The sequence below is a fragment of the Podarcis tiliguerta genome, assembly GCF_965153285.1.
Source record: "Podarcis tiliguerta genome assembly, chromosome: 3".
Lineage (NCBI taxonomy): Eukaryota > Metazoa > Chordata > Lepidosauria > Squamata > Lacertidae > Podarcis > Podarcis tiliguerta.
In genome coordinates, this window is record NC_139536.1 from 24,242,966 (window position 1) to 24,261,069 (window position 18,104).

At 43.8% G+C, this 18,104-nt stretch overlaps 1 protein-coding gene across 8 annotated transcripts in view; it reads left to right on the forward strand.

Moving 5' to 3' along the window:
• The window catches only part of HHAT (hedgehog acyltransferase), a 168,593-nt gene that overhangs the window by 15,941 nt on the left and 134,548 nt on the right, over positions 1-18,104 (forward strand). For all 8 annotated transcript variants that reach the window (XM_083433097.1, XM_083433101.1, XM_083433096.1 and 5 more), the window contains exons 4-6: positions 91-204; positions 2,896-3,090; positions 6,844-7,056. In XM_083433097.1, the coding sequence (XP_083289223.1) occupies positions 91-204; positions 2,896-3,090; positions 6,844-7,056 (522 nt within the window). The remainder of the gene's footprint in view (positions 1-90; positions 205-2,895; positions 3,091-6,843; positions 7,057-18,104) is intronic.

Here is an 18,104-nt window from a genome sequence, read left to right on the forward strand (position 1 = left end):
CCTAAATCGAAATGCAAGCAGTGACCATGTACTTCCAGTCTCCTCCTCATGCTTTAAACCCGTTTTATGATGAATTCAATTTATGCCTAGGATCCCATGGATTTTGAATGGAATTTTTGGATGGAATGGGGTAAAGGATCTATCCTGTGGCTTCTTTTTGGTCACCTCACAGTATCACAACTGTCCAGCCTTTACATGGAGAAGGTAGGCGACTTTGAGCTGACCTGCTCTAATTTGGAAATTGCTTTGGATCAACAAATATATTGACATTATAGATAGATAGATAGATAGATAGATCTTTATTGTCATTGTCCCATGCAGGACAATGAAATTGCAAAGCTACATAAAACTACATAAAAACTACATAAAACTACATAAAACTACATAAAAACTACATAAAACATTGAAAAACCCCTAAAAACTCTAAAACCCTATTTTAAAATACACTATACTGTAGAAACCTCTTATGCTGCATTTAGAACCAGAATTGCATTTGCATAGAAACTGCTTCTCAGGCGGCTAGTCCTGGCCTTTATAACCCTATACCTTCTTCCAGAAGGCAGAAGCTGAAAGAGATCATTTCCGGGGTGCGTACTATCCTGTGCTATCTCTGCTGCTTTCTTATGGCACCTAGCAGCATAGATTTGATCTAAGGTGGGAAGAGTGCACCCAATTATTCTCTCTGCAGTCTTTACAACCCTGGATAGCATTGCTTTTCCCCTGGCTGTGCAGCTCCCAAACCATACACACAGACCATAAGTTAGTATGCTCTTATATCTTTAAGAAGAATAAGAAAGCTCTAGTTTTACGGCACTAGTAGCGTAGATGCATTTTGTTGCCTCTGTGGCCTCCCTTCCCGCAGGTAGCCCAAATTGCCATTCAATCCTGGTAGCAACCCTAAAAGGTGGGATATATGCCTGCCCAATGAGATCTCCTGTGACCTCTAGGGGTACAGAGCTTCACTCAACATCGCAGGCTGGATCAGTGGCACATCTGCAGTACCCTTTAAATATGTGGTGCCCTTTCCAGTCCTGGGTAGAGTTTGTCTGACGTTCGAGGTGGGAGCCTTGTTAGAATAAAGTTATAAACTCAAACTAAAATGCCGCCAGTCCCTAGCGGGTTGCCCCCGCCAGTTTAGCCCTCTGAGGCCTGGGGTAAGTGTACCCAGCTGCCCCACTTCTGCACGGGCCCCTCCCATTTCTCATGGCTAATGTGTGAAGGGTCTAGAACAGGCAGAGGCAAACTCGGCCCTCCAGATGTTTTGGGACTACAACTCCCATCACCCCTAGCTAACAGGACCAGTGGTCAGGGATGATGGGAATTGTTGTCCCAAAACATCTGGAGGGCCGAGTCTGCCTATGCCTGGTCTAGAACAAAGCATGGTGGGGGATGGATAGCAAGTGCTACATCAACCACACATTCTGAAATGTGAAATGGTTTATTTTTTTTAATCAAAAATTACAACTCAGTCAGTAGAAAGACATGGTTAAGAGCTGCTCATAATGTTCCAGTGCTGCTCTAAGGAGAGTCGAGGGACATTGTGTGACCCAGCAGAGGGGAACAGCATTTCAGATAATATTCAGTGTTTTTCAGCTGTTCTTTGGAAGTCTTCAAGAGGCCTGTCTAGGTGTCTGCTGGTTTCTTAGCCACTCTTTGAAGCTAAGAAAGAACCACTGAAGCAATTCCAACTGCGAATAAAACTATCCTCTTGCAACCGCCAATCTTTGTAAGGGCTTCAAAATCTAAGCAGACAGGAGGCATAAATATATCTTTACTGGATGCATGTTTGAAAGATTAACCAAAAAAGAAGAAGCCCTTAGTCTTTCAGAAACAACCACATTTGCAAAGGCAAAGAAAAGAAGAAGAAAAGTTCTCTTATTTATGTAGGTGGGGAAATTAGTTCCCCCTCGGGCCACATGAACCCATTTCTTCCCCAGTCCTTGCAGAAATGCATGGGTTCCCTTTTCTCGCCTGCTTTAGTGCCACAGTTCAGTGGGTTCTTCCTCTCTCTCTCCTCTAGTTTTAATAATCTTATAGAACACAGAGCCTGCAACACTGCTCAGCATGGAATTCATTAGAAGTGAGCCACTTTTGTTTTCAATTATTCCTTCAAGAATTCGTCCTATTTTAAATATTTGAGGGGTGGTGGTTTTACAGTAGCTTGAGATTAAATATCACACACTTTCCACAGATGTCTCTGTTATATGCTACAGGTCGACACTGTGTTTTTGTAATAAAGGCAGGCGCTGACATTTTTCCAAGCAACGCAACCTAAGTGTGACTAATGGCTTGGTTCCAAATCTACAGTGAGAGAAAAAAAGTATTTGATCCCCTGCTAAATTTGCAGTCCAGTCCAGCCTTGTGCAGGTCTACAATCTTGTCCCTGACATCCTTGGACAGCTCTTTGGTCTTGGTCATGGTGGCTGCTTTGGAATCTGCTGGATTGATTGCTTCTGTCGACAGGTGTCTTTTGTACAGGTACTGTAACGAACTGGGATTACAGGTAAAAGACCTCTCCCCTGCAGCAGGCGCTTCTAATCTCAGCTTGTTACATTCAGTGAAGATACCAGGTAGCCTGACATCTGGCTGGTTAATGGGGATCAAACACTTATTTCACTCATTATAATGCACATCAATCTCTGACTTTGGTCTTCTGGGTTTCTGGGGTTATTCTGTCTCTCACAGCTACAATAAACCTACCACTAAAATTATGGACTGGTCATTTCTTTGTCAGAGGGCAAACGGGCAAATTTAGCAGGGGATCAAATTGTACTCCTATCCCATCCCTTGTACAAACTGATACAAAACTGAATTGCCTCCGGAGCTGAGTCTTGAGTCATGCATTGAACCGAAAGTGAGTGTTTTCGTTCATTATTGTCCTCCCTGTCTTTTTAGTACAAACCCTGGTTTCTGATGGTGTATGGCATGGCAGCCTGTTGGTTTCTGCTTGGTACCAATGGTTTGGCAGTGATTTTTCTACATGTAACTTTCTCGTACGGAGTGGCTCAATTTAAGAACCCCTTTCTGATGTGGCTGGGCTCATTGCTTCTGTTGTCAACTTTGCGTGTGTCTGCCCTGGAAGAAATAAAGGTAACTGGTTGTTTTTTTAAAAAAATAATACTGTGATTTATTTGTTTAAATTCATTCATACCGAGCGCTTTATTATTGAAATAACCACTTTTCAATTTGGTTCTGAAAATGTGCATTTTGAGGACTCTTCTTTTATAAGAAAGCTTAAGGTTTAAAGAATAGTTACCCCTCTCACTTCAGGAATTTCCAACGTGTTCTAGGGTGAATTAGCACAAAGTGCCCATCCTCGGAGGAGGGGTTAGCCACTGTCTCTCTGCATGATGTACTGTTCTGGCTTTGCCTCTGCTGCTGTTTTGTGCAGTCCTCCTGTTTCTCTGCATCAGGTGCGTTTGTAGCAAGAAGTATTATCAGCACTGTTGCTATTATTTATTCAGATTTCTATAATGCTGTCCATAAAATCTCTTGGTGATTTCAAAAATGATTGAAAACAGCATCCAATAAAACAAAAACCAGTGTCAACCAAACAACCCGCAGAGGAACTAGCGCAACAAACTGAAGAATAAATTTATGACCAAGCTGCTGCTATCTCCAAAAAGAGCAGGACTTCTTTGAGGGGTTTTATAGCGGTGTGGAGAGGGTGACGCTTATGTCTAGAACAGTAACTCATGCTAGGGATGGACTCCACCCTAGACAGGCAAACTCTACTGCCTAAATTCTGCCTAATGACTTAACTATGATTTGCTTACTGCCAACAAACCACAGTTTGAAGCCATGGTTCGTTGGTTTCTGAACTTTGGTTTTTTTATGCTTCACATATTAGCTCTTTTAGTAGACTTTTCTTTTAAATACCCTAATCATCATTTTCTTTGTCAAGCTGGGCCTTTCATAGTGTGACTCATAATTTCATAAAATGAAGACAAGACTCGTAGAAGTATTCAGTTGCAGATCCATGCCTCCTTTTTATATTTCTGCAAGGTTCCATATTCTGTGGTCGTGCTGACCTTTCGAATCAGCAGGATAATGGAGATAATAAGTGCCTGAGTGTTCTCTCATCAGCCCCACAAACCTAGTACCACTCTGTTTTTATGAGGTCTCTGCATTCTCCTGCTCCTTTCAGTGTCGTCAGCAATGGTCTGTGGTTGGTGGATGCAGAGTCAAAAACTGCTTTCTAGCCTTATTGGGATCATTTTTCTTAAGTTTCAACGGGAAACAATTAAGGAAATGTCAATCTGTCGTGACTCCCATTGCCAACCTGATACTTTTTCTAGATAAGTTTTTTGGTTTTCTCTGACTCAGAACTTTCATTGTACCAATGAAATCCCCTCTGACTTTAAGCTTACAGCTGCTGGCTCATGCCTTTTTTTCTGTTCCCTACCTATTCCACGTTTGAAAATGGGCGAGGAAATGAGGGTTTCTCATAATGAAGCAGTGATTTTTGCTATTTTAACGTTAGTACCGTACTGGTGGAGTGTTTCCCGTGCAACCCACTGGGACTAATTTATGCTGTTAGCACTGCTTTCAATGACCTGTGCCTCCAGCTTTTCCACCATAATATGAAATCTGTCTCTCTAAAGACACCAAGAGTTGTTTTGTATTACCTTGCCCGGGGCCAACACCAGTGTGCGTTATCAACCTCTGGGGTCATCCAACGAGCATTTCCATGCTCTTCGACTTGTTCTCTGCTCTTCTGTGCAGATACCATTCGTCTGGTACCCTTTATCACAGGGGTGGGTAACTGGTAGTCTGTGAGCAAATCTTGGCCAGGTCTAATAGTAGGTCAAGTTGGTCATAATGAAATCAATTCTTTATGTAGTGTTCTTTGCCTTAGAAAGTCTGCCTTGAGGAGGAAGTCCAAACTTTGACTTTATGTTCTTATCATATAAAATGTTATGCTAGATTTCTGGTACAAACCCTTCTGGAAGCTGTACCCGTGAAACTACAGGCAGCGATGGTTTTGTGTGCATCCAATTGACATGTCACCGCTGATGCGCAGGTCCTTTGGGACCCAGGGGGGGGAAGAACGGGGGCAGAATGGGGTGTAGCAGGGGCATAACAGGGCAGGGCAGGTTTATGCGTGCTCTGTGGACACATGCGGGGGCTGGGAATGGAACCCCCACGCAGATGGAAGTGGTTATGCAATTTGCCCAAATGAGCCCTGTGCCATTGGAATTTTCACTTCCTCTGTTAAAGCGCTTATCTCCAACAGCATCAGATCTCTGATCTTCCTTTTACAGTCCCGGGCAGAGTTTGTCTTAATTGCTCAGCAGACTGGAGGGTTTGGGGGTTTTTCTTTTTTTAAGAAAGGCAGACCGGAATTTTAGGCCAAAAGTGCATGATAATGCAGCTCTCCTTTTGCTTTTTTGTGGATTCTTTCCCCAGAGGTATACAGCCCATAGCAGGAAACAGAAAGTCTCTGAATAATGTTACAGACCTTTGTGCATGTGGGTCCTGTGCCGCTGGGTTTTTTATTTCTGCCTTAATTTCCATCCTCCTCAGGCCTTATCTCAATATTGATTTCTCTCTCTGAATAGAGAATAATTTTCGGTGCTGTTACAGAGCATGCAACGGCTCCTATATAACTTTATACATATAGTACCGTATTTTCCGCTCCATAAGGCGCACCTAGTTTTTAGAGGGGGAAATCAAGTAAAAAATATTATTTCCCCCCACAGCCCCAAAGAGCAGCGGACAGAGTTTCTTGGGGCTGCCGGGGGAAGCCCAGCCCCCCCCCAGCCCCAAAGAGCAAAGAAGCCAAGACAGCGAGCGGGATCCATCCTGCTGGCTGTTTTGGCTTCTGCCATAGCCATGCACAGCCTGTCCAGCAGGGAGAGGCTGCGCACAGCTATGGCAATTCCCCCACCTCCCACAAAAGCCCACAGGAGCCGTGCACCCTTTAAGGAGCACGCGGCTCCTGCGGGCTTTTATACGAGGAGGGAGAAGGCACTGACTGGCCGCATCAGTCCCTTCTCCCTCCTCGTAGAAAAGCCCGCAAGAGCTGCGCAGAGCTTTTCCTGCCTGCCTCCCCCCCTGCATTCGCTCCATAAGATGCACACACATTCCCCCTTACTTTTTAGGAGGGGAAAAGTGCGCCTTATGGAGCGAAAAATACGGTATATGAGCTTGTGCTCTGCTCTGTTCAGATGGGGAGGCATAGCAGCACTCCGGAAGCTGCCAGTCTCTCCAAGAGCAGGCCATCTCAAGACCTTTGGGTGTTTGACACAGAAGATTCAAATTGTGTTCCCTGGTAAAATACCCAGCAACTTGACAACATTTGATGGCAGCTCAAATCTGCCCAAGGCGGTATCTACTCTGGTGATTCATATGGATTTTGCTATATACCATGTAGTTTTTGGTATCATACATGCTGGGTTCTGCCCAACTTTGTGGGTGCCTGGGTGTGACGTCACACAGCAGAAGGAGGTCCAACAGGCCCAGCGAGGCCCGTTGCAACCACAGGAAGGCCCCAACAGAGGCCCTGTGGCAGAGACAAAGGCCTCAGTCTAGTTGCCACCAGGGCACCAGAAAGCAGTAAGGCAGCAGGTGGGCACCCAGAATCAACATTTTGTGGGTGCCCAGGCACCTAGGGCCCTCCAAAGATGGCACCAGTGTTTGGTATATTCAATAAAGTAGCAAAGTAGCATTTTAGATAGTGGTACCTAATACACTGAGCACTAGAGCCAAAGTTATATAAACACCGAGTATTGTAAAAATGATTAGTTTGTGGTTGTGTGGCATTGAATCCACAATATTCTTTATCTCCTTATATGTGCGGGTGATATTTCACATAAGTTTTGATCTGTTTTTATTCTACAGAGAGGCTGGTATGCCAGTGAAAGTGAATACTACTTGCTTCTTTTCACCCTGACTGTCCGCTGCCTCTATTACACAAGCTTTGGTCTAGAGTACTGCTGGTACAGGTCTGCCGAAATGACTCATCACCCATTCCTTTGGATGCTGGCTTATGTGTTCTATTATCCTGTCTTTCACAACGGACCCATTATTACCTTCGATGGATTTTATAAACAGGTGACAGCACTTTTTGGTATCTTATATGCAAATGGCCTTGAAACAGTGGTTTAGAAGGTGATTGATATAATGGTGATGATGATAATAATAATAATAATTTGATCCTGGCAGAATAGCGATTTCTGTACAGCTCATAGCTGCTGGTTCTTAAGTCCCTTTATAACAGGCTTTCCCAGACTTGGGTCTCCAACTCTTTTTGGACTACAATTCCCATCATCCCTGACCACTGGTCCTGCTAGCTAGGGATAATGGAAGTGTTGAGATTTCCATTCCACCTTAAGGAACTGACATGTGGGACTGTTGCTTGTCACATGTCTGTTCACATTCCAGCACAGCTTGCTGGGAACTTCTGCTGTGTGTATAGTTTTTGTTTTTCCTGTTCTCTCTATAGTTGTAGTATGCTTTCACAAGCCTCACACCTATTTTGTGTGCACAGTTCGATCTGCTGATAGTGTGCCCTGGCTTTGAAGCCCAGGTCGCTGATTTACGTCAGAGCAGAGGCTGATGGTCTTTGCAGCGGGACAGCTGGAAGGAGACGGCCCAGCTGGGGCTAACCAGCTGGCCTCCAGGCCCTCTGCATCTTGACAGGGAGTTGTAGTCCAGCAATAGCTGGGGACCCAATTTTGGCAAAACCCTACTTCATAACAACATATGTACCTGCTTTGTTGCCATAGCTTTCTCTCATGCCTATGCCAGTCAGGACTCACCAGAAGGCCTCTGGCCACATGGTTTTCTGACGCCATATTGATCTTACCACTTACGTGATGCCCAGCCTCTTGGGAGTTGCGTTGCTTTTGTGGCATGCTAAAAACACTGACACTGGATCCATGCAAGTAGGAGCTTTGGCATGGCATCAGACCAGGTAGCCACTGGCAGGACCTGCTGGCTGGATCAAAGAATCCTGTGATTCAAAATTGTCTTTGCAAGATCAAGGAGCAAAAAAGAGCTGAGAGCAGCCACAAGAATAAATCCAGACTCATCTATTCCCTCCCCATACTAGCTTAATGGGTTGTGGGAATATGGTGGATGCAATTCATCTTGATTTCAGCAAAGCATTGACAAAGCTCCCCAGGATAATCTGGTTAACAAACTGCTTAAGTGTTGATTAACAGCCGGTTGGGAGGAAATACTCATCCGAGTGATCATCGGTGGTTCCTCAGCAGCTAGAGCGAGGGTGTTTGTTTTAGTGTGGCACTCAATAGACTCTGTTCTGAGACTTAGGTGAAGGGTTTGGGCAATCCTTATCAAATTTTGAGAGGTGGCAGCAAAGATGGTGAGTGGCGTGGAAGGGATGTCACATGGAAAGAAGATAAAGACTTGTTTACTGCTGCAGGACTACATCTAATGGGCTTCAGAGCTACAGCAGAAATTTCAGTTGAGTATTAGGAGAAATGTTTTAACAGCAGTTTGACAAAGGAACCAGCTATCTAGAGGGTTGGTGGCTTCCCCTTCACTGCAAGTTCTCAAGAACAGATTGGACAGCAATCTGTTGGAGATGCTCTTGTCCTGGGTTAGGAACATAGGAAGCTGCCTTATGCCGAGTCAGGCTGTTGGTCCATCTAGCTCATTATTGTTCGAAATGATGGACAGCAGCTCTCCAGGATTTCAGACAGGGAATCTTTACCAACCCTACCTGGAGATGCCAGTGTTGTACCTAGGACCTTCTGCATGTAAAACGGATGGTTGTAGACCTTACATGCATGGAGCAGGGGGCTGGATGTGGATGACCCACAGGGTGGAGGTTTGGCCCAGGGGACCATTTCCTCAACATCCCTTGCACCTGCCAGTCAACTGTGGGTGACCCCTGCAGAGAGCAGGGTTGAATCCTCAGCTGATAAGTGAAGAGTTTGTTCCTGCTGGGTGCTGCTTCACCAGCACATTTCTTTTTGCCAAATAATATTTTTTAGTTTTCCAAATTTTTAACAAATCAGTGCCACACTACATCAAATTTAATACAACTTTCTAAAAAAGTTGACTTCCTGCTCTTCGTATTAGATGCTTCCCTCCTCCCCCTCCCCCCATTGCTGCTTGATATTACATAGTAAAGGTAAAGGTACCCCTGCCCATACGGGCCAGTCTTGACAGACTCTAGGGTTGTGCGCCCATCTCACTCAAAGAGGCCAAGGGCCAGCGCTGTCCGGAGACACTTCCGGGTCACGTGGCCAGCGTGACATCGCTGCTCTGGGGAGCCAGAGCCGCACATGGAAACGCCGTTTACCTTCCCGCTAGTAATCGGTCCCTATTTATCTACTTGCACCCGAGAGTGCTTTCGAACTGCTAGGTTGGCAGATGCTGGGACCGAACAACGGGAGCGCACCCCGCCGCGGGGATTCGAACCACCGACCTTTCGATCGGCAAGCCCTAGGCGCTGAGGCTTTAACCCATTACATATTTTTCTCTCATTCACATGTCATTCCTTATATTCAATTCACAATTATTATTATTATTATTATTTTATTTTATGTTCACCAGCACATTCCCTGTCACGAAGCAGACCCCTGCAGAGAGCAGGATGGAGCCCTCATGGCACGGGATGATTGATGGGCCCCACCCACTTGTCAGAATTGGCCTGTGGGATGGGGGGGGGGAGGGGAGATAACAATCTGCCCTGCCCGACCGAAAGGGTTCCCCATCCCTGCTGTAGCTCTTGATTCCCTGCATTGAGCAGGGGGTGGATTGGATGACCTACAAGATCCCGTCCAGCTCTATAATTAGGAAAAGTCTACAGGCAAAATGTCAGGTCCCCAACCCCTAAGGGCAGGATTCACCTAATGTGTCTGGTCAGTGGAAGCTCCGTGCAAGGGCTTCTGCTTATGCAATGGGACTTTCTCTCTTCCCCCTGTGCACCCCCTGAAATTGGCTTGGGAGGGTTGAGAGAACCTCCAGAACAGCATGCAGGGGGTGGGGATTGTTCTGTCTGGCAAACTGAAGTTTTTGCACAGTGCAACGTTGAATTCCTCCCTAAGTGTGCATGTTGCAAATAACTAAGTCAGTTCAACTGTGAGAATTCATCATGCTGATTTTTGGAATGGGCCATCAGATCCGAGAAAGCTTACCTCTTTTCTTGGCCATCAGATCTAGGCCAATTTCGATGGAATATAGCTTTGAATTTTGGGGACGTGTCAGAGGTGTCGTGGGAGCTGGTTGCGTGTGTTCCAAATAGGAGGCAATAAGATTTTCTTGCATGCCTTGAAAGAGATTGTCATTTAATCATAAGGATTTTTTAGCCTTTTGGGAAGCAAAGCCAGAAAGCTCTTTTCAGATCGTGCTGAACTCCTGTTCTCATTATCTCCTTAAAAATGCATGTTTCCTTACTTCAAAAATTCTTGCTGATGAGATTTTAAGTGGATAAATGTTTTAAGCATTGGCGTCTTTACATAATTTTACATGACAGTGCTCTCTACAGGATGGAGGCTGGGGAGAGTGGGACACAGCCTGGCAGTCCTGTTTCTGCAACAGGTGTAGACAAATCTTGAATTTGGGGGGAAGGTGCATTAAAATTTATGTGCTTCACTGTTAATATTTGTTGTTATTAGGTGCTAACAGGTGTTGCTAATAGACTGTTTGTTTCAGACAAAGCTTTCCTCAGCCCTGCCTGGAAATATTGAGGATTAAATTTGGGGAGAATTAAATTTCTATATATTAAGCAATTAAAAGCAATCTCTTGTCTTAGTAGACCACATGAGTCAACAGGCCATAATCCCTTCTGGGCAACATTCTGTGCCTCACTTGCCATTTGGGTCCGTTATGGGGAGCAATGAATGCCAGTGTTACCATTCTATGGTAGGCTAGATTCTTCAATCTCTCTATGTTCCGTCCAAGCCAACAGAAAGCATTATCAGAGTTCAGTGACACAGAGTTCAGCCAGACTGGTGACTGGGAGTGGCCGCCGAGACCACACCGGTCTTGAAAGACCTACATTGGCTCCCAGTACATTTCCAAGCACAATTCAAAGTGTTGGTGTTGACCTTTAAAGCTCTAAATGGCCTCGGCCCAGTATACCTGAAGGAGTGTCTCCACTCCCATTGTTCAGCCTGGACACTGAGGTCCAGCTTTGAGGGCCTTCTGGCGGCTCCCTCACTGCGAGAAGCAAAGCTACAGGGAACCAGGCAGAGGGCCTTCTTGGTGTTGGTGCCTGCCCTGTGGAACACCCTCCCATCAGATATCAAAGATATAAACAACTACCTGACATGTAGAAAACATCTGAAGGCAGCCCTGTTCAGGGAAGTTTTTAATGTGCAACATTTTGATGTATTTTTAATCTTTGTTGGAAGTCGCCCAGAGTGGCTGGGGAAACCCAGCCAGATGGGCGGGGTACAAATAATAAATTATTAGTAGTAGTATTATTCACTCCAAGAGGGTGAAAGACAAGAGCTGCTGAGGGATGTGTCTCTAAAGGGTGTGTAGTCTAGGAAGAGGCCTGAGGGCCAGAGAGCGTGAGCGAGAGCGAGACCTGCATTTGGTCCCCCAGGCCTGAGGTTTCCATCTCTGCAATATAGAATAAAGAACCGGCAGCTCAGGAAATAAACGAGAGAAGGTGGAGACCTGTGTGCTTGCATTAGTGAGATTCCATTTCATCTTGAGTTTGCAGCTGCTGTATCGGCAAGTCTATAGCAGGAACATCAGCTGCTCTAAGCACCTTTCTACCAGTTCCATAAAACGAAAGGAAAATTACCTCCAAACTAAAGATTTTCAAAGCTGCTGAAGGAATGTCGATACCTGGTTCCCACTAAAAGGAAACACTCTACGGTCTCGATAGATCTCTGCTGATGTGCCGAAATGAATATTTTATTTTATGATTTGGTCCTCGAACAGGAAGCAGATGTGTCAACATGCCTATAGAAGTCTGATTGGCATGCATCACAACTGAATTGGCAGCAGCCCAGAAATTTCCAGTCTCCCCCACCAAGCACTCTGAAGAATGGTAGTTTCTTCAAAGTATTCGCTGCTAGTGAGATGTCATTAAAGATGAGTCAGAATAGTGAAAGCATCCGGCAAGCTCCCTGAAAGATGTAATAAGAGTTATTAAGTAATCTTCCATTCTTTATGGAGAATAAGCCAATCATCTGTGTAATCATTTCCCAGCGATGAACAGAGCAAGGAAAGAAAGAAAGAAAGGGGGAAAGAATAAAATAAATAAATGGGAAGTTAGCTGAATGAGGTGTTTCCTCGTTCCCTTACCCTTAACAACTGAGGAATTTTTTTCCCTATTTCCCCACAAATACTTAATTTACTTCAGAAGTATAAACCACCACACACACACACACACACACACACACACCAGCTAAAAGATATGTGGGCGTTCTAGGTGTCCTGGCATGAATGAAGGTAAATGCTTAATTTTTATATAACAAACATGCAGGCAAACAAACATATTATGCAAGTGAACATGTTGGACATTATAGTCTAATATCTGCTGTGTTTACAGTTTCTTACTAATAATCAGAATCATAGATCACCGACAGTCTTGAGGAGGCTGCTGCTGAGTTTTGCCAGGTGAATGACTTGGCTGTGCTGGAGGCTGGCTTGGTCTTCCAGAAAGGCTCCTTTGTGGACTCTGTGCCCTCGGTGCATAAGCCTTCCTGCCTGCTTGTCGATGGAGAATGTGGGAAATTTACCACATTTTCCCGTGTATAAGATGCCCCCTTGTATAAGAAGACCCCTGTTTTGTTGAACCCAAATCTTTGAAAAGTTGTTGACGCTGATCACTGGGCAAACTGTATTTTAATTGCTGGTTCTGGAAAATGTTATGTGGAACAGTGAATAATAATAATAATTTATTATTTATACCCCACCCATCCTGCTGGGTTTCCCCAGCCACTTTGGGTGGCTTCCAACAAAATATTGAAATATAGTGGTACCTCGGGTTACAGACGCTTCAGGTTACAGACTCTGCTAACCCAGAAATAGTACCTCGGGTTAAGTGCTTTGCTTCAGGATTAGAACAGAAATTGCGAGGCGGTGGTGCAGCGGCAGCGGAAGGCCCCATTTGGTAAAGTGGTGTCTCAGGTTAAGAACAGTTTCAGGTTAAGAACGGAGCTCTGGAATGAATAAAGTTCTTAACCTGAGGTACCACTGTACAGTAATCCATCAAACATTAAAAGCTTCCCTAAACAGGGCTGCCTTCAGATGTCTTCTAAAAGTCTGGTAGTTGTTGTTCTCTTTGACATCTTGCGGGAGGGATTAATGGAGTTGGGTATGTTTAACCTGGAGACTGAGAGGAGATATGAAAGCAATCTTCAACTGTCTAAAGGATTGTCACATGGAAGATGGAGCTAGCTTGTTTTCTTCTGTTCTGGAGTGTAGGGCCCATATCAATGGCTTCAAGTTATAATAAAAGAGTTTCTGACGGAACACCAGGAAGTACTTTTGGACCTTCAGAGCTGTTCAACAGTGGAACAGACACAAGAGGTAGTGGGCTCTCCTTCCTTGGAGGTTTTTGAGCAGAGTTTGGATGGTCATCTTGTCAGAAGTTCAGCCTACACTCAAGTAGGACCCTGGCAGAGACACATGCCCGACTGGCATGTTCCTTCCCTCCTGGTCGATCGTTTGGGAGCTTCATAAGCTTTCTTCTGCTAGAACATCACAGCGACGGATGCCAGCCGACACCGGCACACTTAGGGATCCACAGAGTTTGTGCACCTTGCGTGGCAGACCTCAGCAACTCAGCATTTTGGTTAATCTACTTTATTTACATATAAACACACACGGAGCACTGTGGCTCCCTCTCTCTCTAGCATCAGACAGCAAAGAGAAAAAGAACAAAGGACAATAGTCCCACTTCACGGAACACAGTAACACAAACATCCTGTCTTCGTCACATCCCACTCTGTGGAGTCAAAACATACACCATCATGGGATAGACAAAAATCCCATGACTGCAATCATGGAGTAGGAATTCTAACACATCTGTCATGTATGATCTCGTTGAGACCTCTGCTTTGCAGGGGGTTGGACAAAGGTCACTTTCAACTCTATGGTTCTGTGATTCTATAATTCTATGTAATTTAGTTGCTGTTTTTAACTAGTTTCTTTTTATTATTTTGTATTTTATAATGTTATTTTTAAATGTTCGGAGCTGCCTTGAATCTAACTTGGGAGAAAAGCAACACACACACACACACACACACACACACACACACACACACCCCACCACATTTTAATGTACAAATATACATATAACATGATTTAAAGATCTGTAATATAAATGAGCAATGAAAATTATCATTTAATCATCATAAATAATACAAAGTCAAATTCTTTCTTTCGGGTTTCTTCACAATAGCCTAATAATCCATAATTAAGTAAACATTTAATAGGCCTTACCCAAAGCTGAAAGATGAGCAAATGTGATTTCATTTTCTTTAGCTGAACAGCATTATCTTAGTTTCTTTTTAATTAAGCAGAATTATGTGTTGAATATTAAGCATGGGCGATGTTGTAGAATTTATTTTGCAGTTTTAGGGTGCTGTGTTAGTGGTATGGGAAGCTTCCAGAAAATTGCATTAACTAAGCGATTTATACATAGCTTTTTAAACATTTTGTTATAACAATTTAATTTCTGACTTATTTATAGCATTTCCCCCATGTTCAGAATCACTCTGAGGGCCTTCTACAGGTGTTGTCACTTTCTGGAGTGTGTTAATGCTTGCATATAGGAGAGGAGCTTTTCTGTGGTGGTGCCACAACTTACAATAGCCCTTTCTAGAGAAGCTCAGTGGGTGTCAACATTACTATCTTTTCAGTGCTTGGTTAACAGAACAGTACTAACTGTAGGAAGCTGGCGTAAATTGTGCCAGTTGAGCTGAGGTGAAAGAGATATGCCCGTGAGTGTAGCAACATTTCATGCTGTAGAGCAGTGATGGCCAAACTTGGCCTTCAGATGTTTTGAGACTACAATTCCCATCATCCCTGACCACTAGTCCTGTTAGCTAGGGATGATGGGAGTTGTAGTCCCCAAACAGCTGGACAGCCAAATTTGGCCATCACTGCTGTAGAAAATAGCTATGGCTGATCCCTGGCTCAGCTGAGGAAGCCCAAAATCCATTGAATCCAAACAGCAGGTGTTGGGCTTGGATTGTGCTGTAAGACTTCCTTGTTTGCTCAGGCATTTTAAAGGGGCCACATCTGTGTGATTTTACCTTGCCTTTCGGTTTTTATACTTTTATGGTGGGCTACATTTTGCTTCTATGGCTTTTTATTATTGTTCCCACCCCTGATATCTTTGGATGAAGGACATTTTGGATTTTTTCCAAAGGAAAGGAAGAAAACCGGGAAACCTGAAAGATCTTGGAAACTTTGAGATGAATAGCGGAATTTTAGATGATTTGAGATTTAGGCTGAATCATTCATAAGCAAACTCGGGCCTCCAGATGTTTCGGGACTACAACTCCCATCATCTCTAGCTAACAGGATCAGTGGTCAGGGATGATGGGAGTTGTAGTCCCAAAACATCTGGAGGGCCAAGTTTGCCTATGCCTGGGCTAAATCCACTGTGTAGATATATATCAGTTAGGTACTTTGGTACTATTCTGGCAACTCCATTTATGCTTTATACTTCTGTTCTGCATGTAATGGTTCCTTAAAAGAGTATGTACCTTCCATGAATCTGTGAAAAGAGAGCTAGAGATGCACACTGCATTAAAGGTTAGGTCTCATAGTTGAGGAGAAACTAATAACCATTACTCAATCACACAGAAAAAGGGAAATGTTAGCTACCTTAGCTCTTAGTGTTAAGGTCCTACTAACTTGAAAGCATCCCTATGAGAAACATTTTGCAGTCTGTCCAACCCCTGAGAAGCCATTCTCAGCAACTAAGTTCTGAAAAGAGAATATAACATCCAGAAGCCAGGGGTGGGGGGCAAGAAAGAGAATGGTGTCCAGCCTGAGGTTCCTGTTTTTGACCTTCTGGCCTACCGTAGTTTGAAAGTGCCCCCCCCCCCCTTTAGTGTATGCTCTCTAAGTAGGGTCTGGCTATCTTCACATCAGGGCTCATCAAATGAGTTTGTTGTGGAGGACAAAATTGTCTTGAGTGCAAAAATACATAGTTCATTGTGTCGTAGGAAATAGCCTCCCCAAAGAAGCTCCCTTTCTGTGCCTTTTCTGTTATTAGTCATTGTAATTAGATTTCTTACCTTATCTTCACCCTGAGGTCCCAGGGTAGATTTAAAAAATACACTGTTAAAATCAGTTAAAACAAATTAAGGCCTTTCAAATGCATTTTTCGTTAACCCAGGTGTTCTAACTGTGTCCTACATCTGGGCTGAAAATTATTTTATGCTGCCTCTATGCAAGGAAGGTGGGGTTTTTTTGGGGGGGGTTAATTATTACTGTGTTTTAAAAATATTTTGTGTAAGCTGGCCAGTGTTTCCTGAGGGCGTGCTTAATAATAATAATAATAATAATAATAATAATAATAATAATAATAGAAAGTGGTATTTACACATTGAACAAAAAATGAGTTGACACATGAGTATACTTCTGAATGACTCATTTTCCTGCTTTATTGGGTTGCCTGAATGTCTCCCTATAAAGGCAACTTTTTCCAAATTTAATATTTCAAAACAGCATTTTAATTATTCCTGCTTGAAATCCTGAATGCAAATCCTGAGTGTAAAGGGAAATGAGCACATTTCCCTTCAGTTAATTGCCTTTATTCATTCAGAATCTCTTTCCTGAGAGGTCAGGGAACAAAATGCTTTTTCAGAAACAATTATCCCAACAGGTGATAAAGACTAGATGTTGAGGCTATTCTAATCCCACGTGCCTTTTGGGGGTGGGGGAGGCGAATTCTACCGGCCATTATGGGTTGAAGGGAACTTTGCAGAATGATTAAGCATGATGCTCAGAGAAGTGAGTCACCTCTGGATGATGTGAGCAGCCATTAGCGAGACAGATAAAAGTGAAGGCGGATGAAAGCCTAAATCTTTTAAGCTTTTGTTATGTGTTAGTAATTTACTAAGGAATAAAAATTTGGTCAGGTTTTTTTTTTTTAATAAAGTCATATCCACGCAACCAGACTCATAACTACTACACAAAGATCGTCATAAAGCTTGAAGCGTGGGAATCCTGATAGACTTACTCTATTTAAACCATTTAACGAACAAAATGCTAGAAAATCTGACAATGTAAAGAGAGCACACTCATTCAATCAGTGCAATGATTTTGTGCCATGCCAGAGAACTTCTCCTCTCCCCGTATCCCTCCTGAACCTGATCTGGGGCTTCCCCCAACGCTGTGGAGCAGGGCCCAAGGTGTGGAAACAGAAATCCTTTCGCTAACAGAACAAGTACGTTGGTTGACGTACGTGATCCAGAGTTAGTGTGAGTCGATGAGGCACTTATAAAAAAAACATTGAGAGTTTAAAGTGGGGATTTGATAATGTTAGACAAATATCTTGGCTGGTCCTCCTTCGATATATGATTGGATTCTCTGAGGAAACCTGGTGTGCAAGATCAGGAAAGGGCAGGGCTTCTTTTCAGTCGGAACTCACAGGAAATCAGTTCTAGCTTCTCTCAGTTGGGCACCATTGCCATTATATGAGAACAAAGGATGTGCTCGTAGTGAGTTCTGGCACCTCTTTTTCTAGAATAAAGCACTGGAAAGGGGACTTAAAAAAATGCATTCCTGCAGTAGATTTCCCACAAGAAAGGGCCATAGGAAAATTCAGTTGAAATTGGTTTACTTTAAAGTATTTATGTTTTCGGATCAGGAGCATGTCAGAAGCACTTCAAATGTGATGGATTCCTGCTTACTCTGTTTGGAAATTGGTTACAAGAAGTAGAGCCCACAGTGTGTCATAATCATATGGGTATAAACAGCAAAATGCCGCGTGTGAGCCCCGCATCACACACCATGATTTATATCAGGTGTGGGGAACCTTTAACCTTCCAGTTGTTGCTGAACTACACTTCCAACCATTGGCCATGCTTGGTGGGGCTGCTGGGAGTTGTAGTTTGAAACATCTAGGTTCCCCACGTTTGGTCTACACCCAAGCTGGTGTTCTCTAGGTACTTTATACTACAGCCGGGGCTGATGGAAGTTGTAGT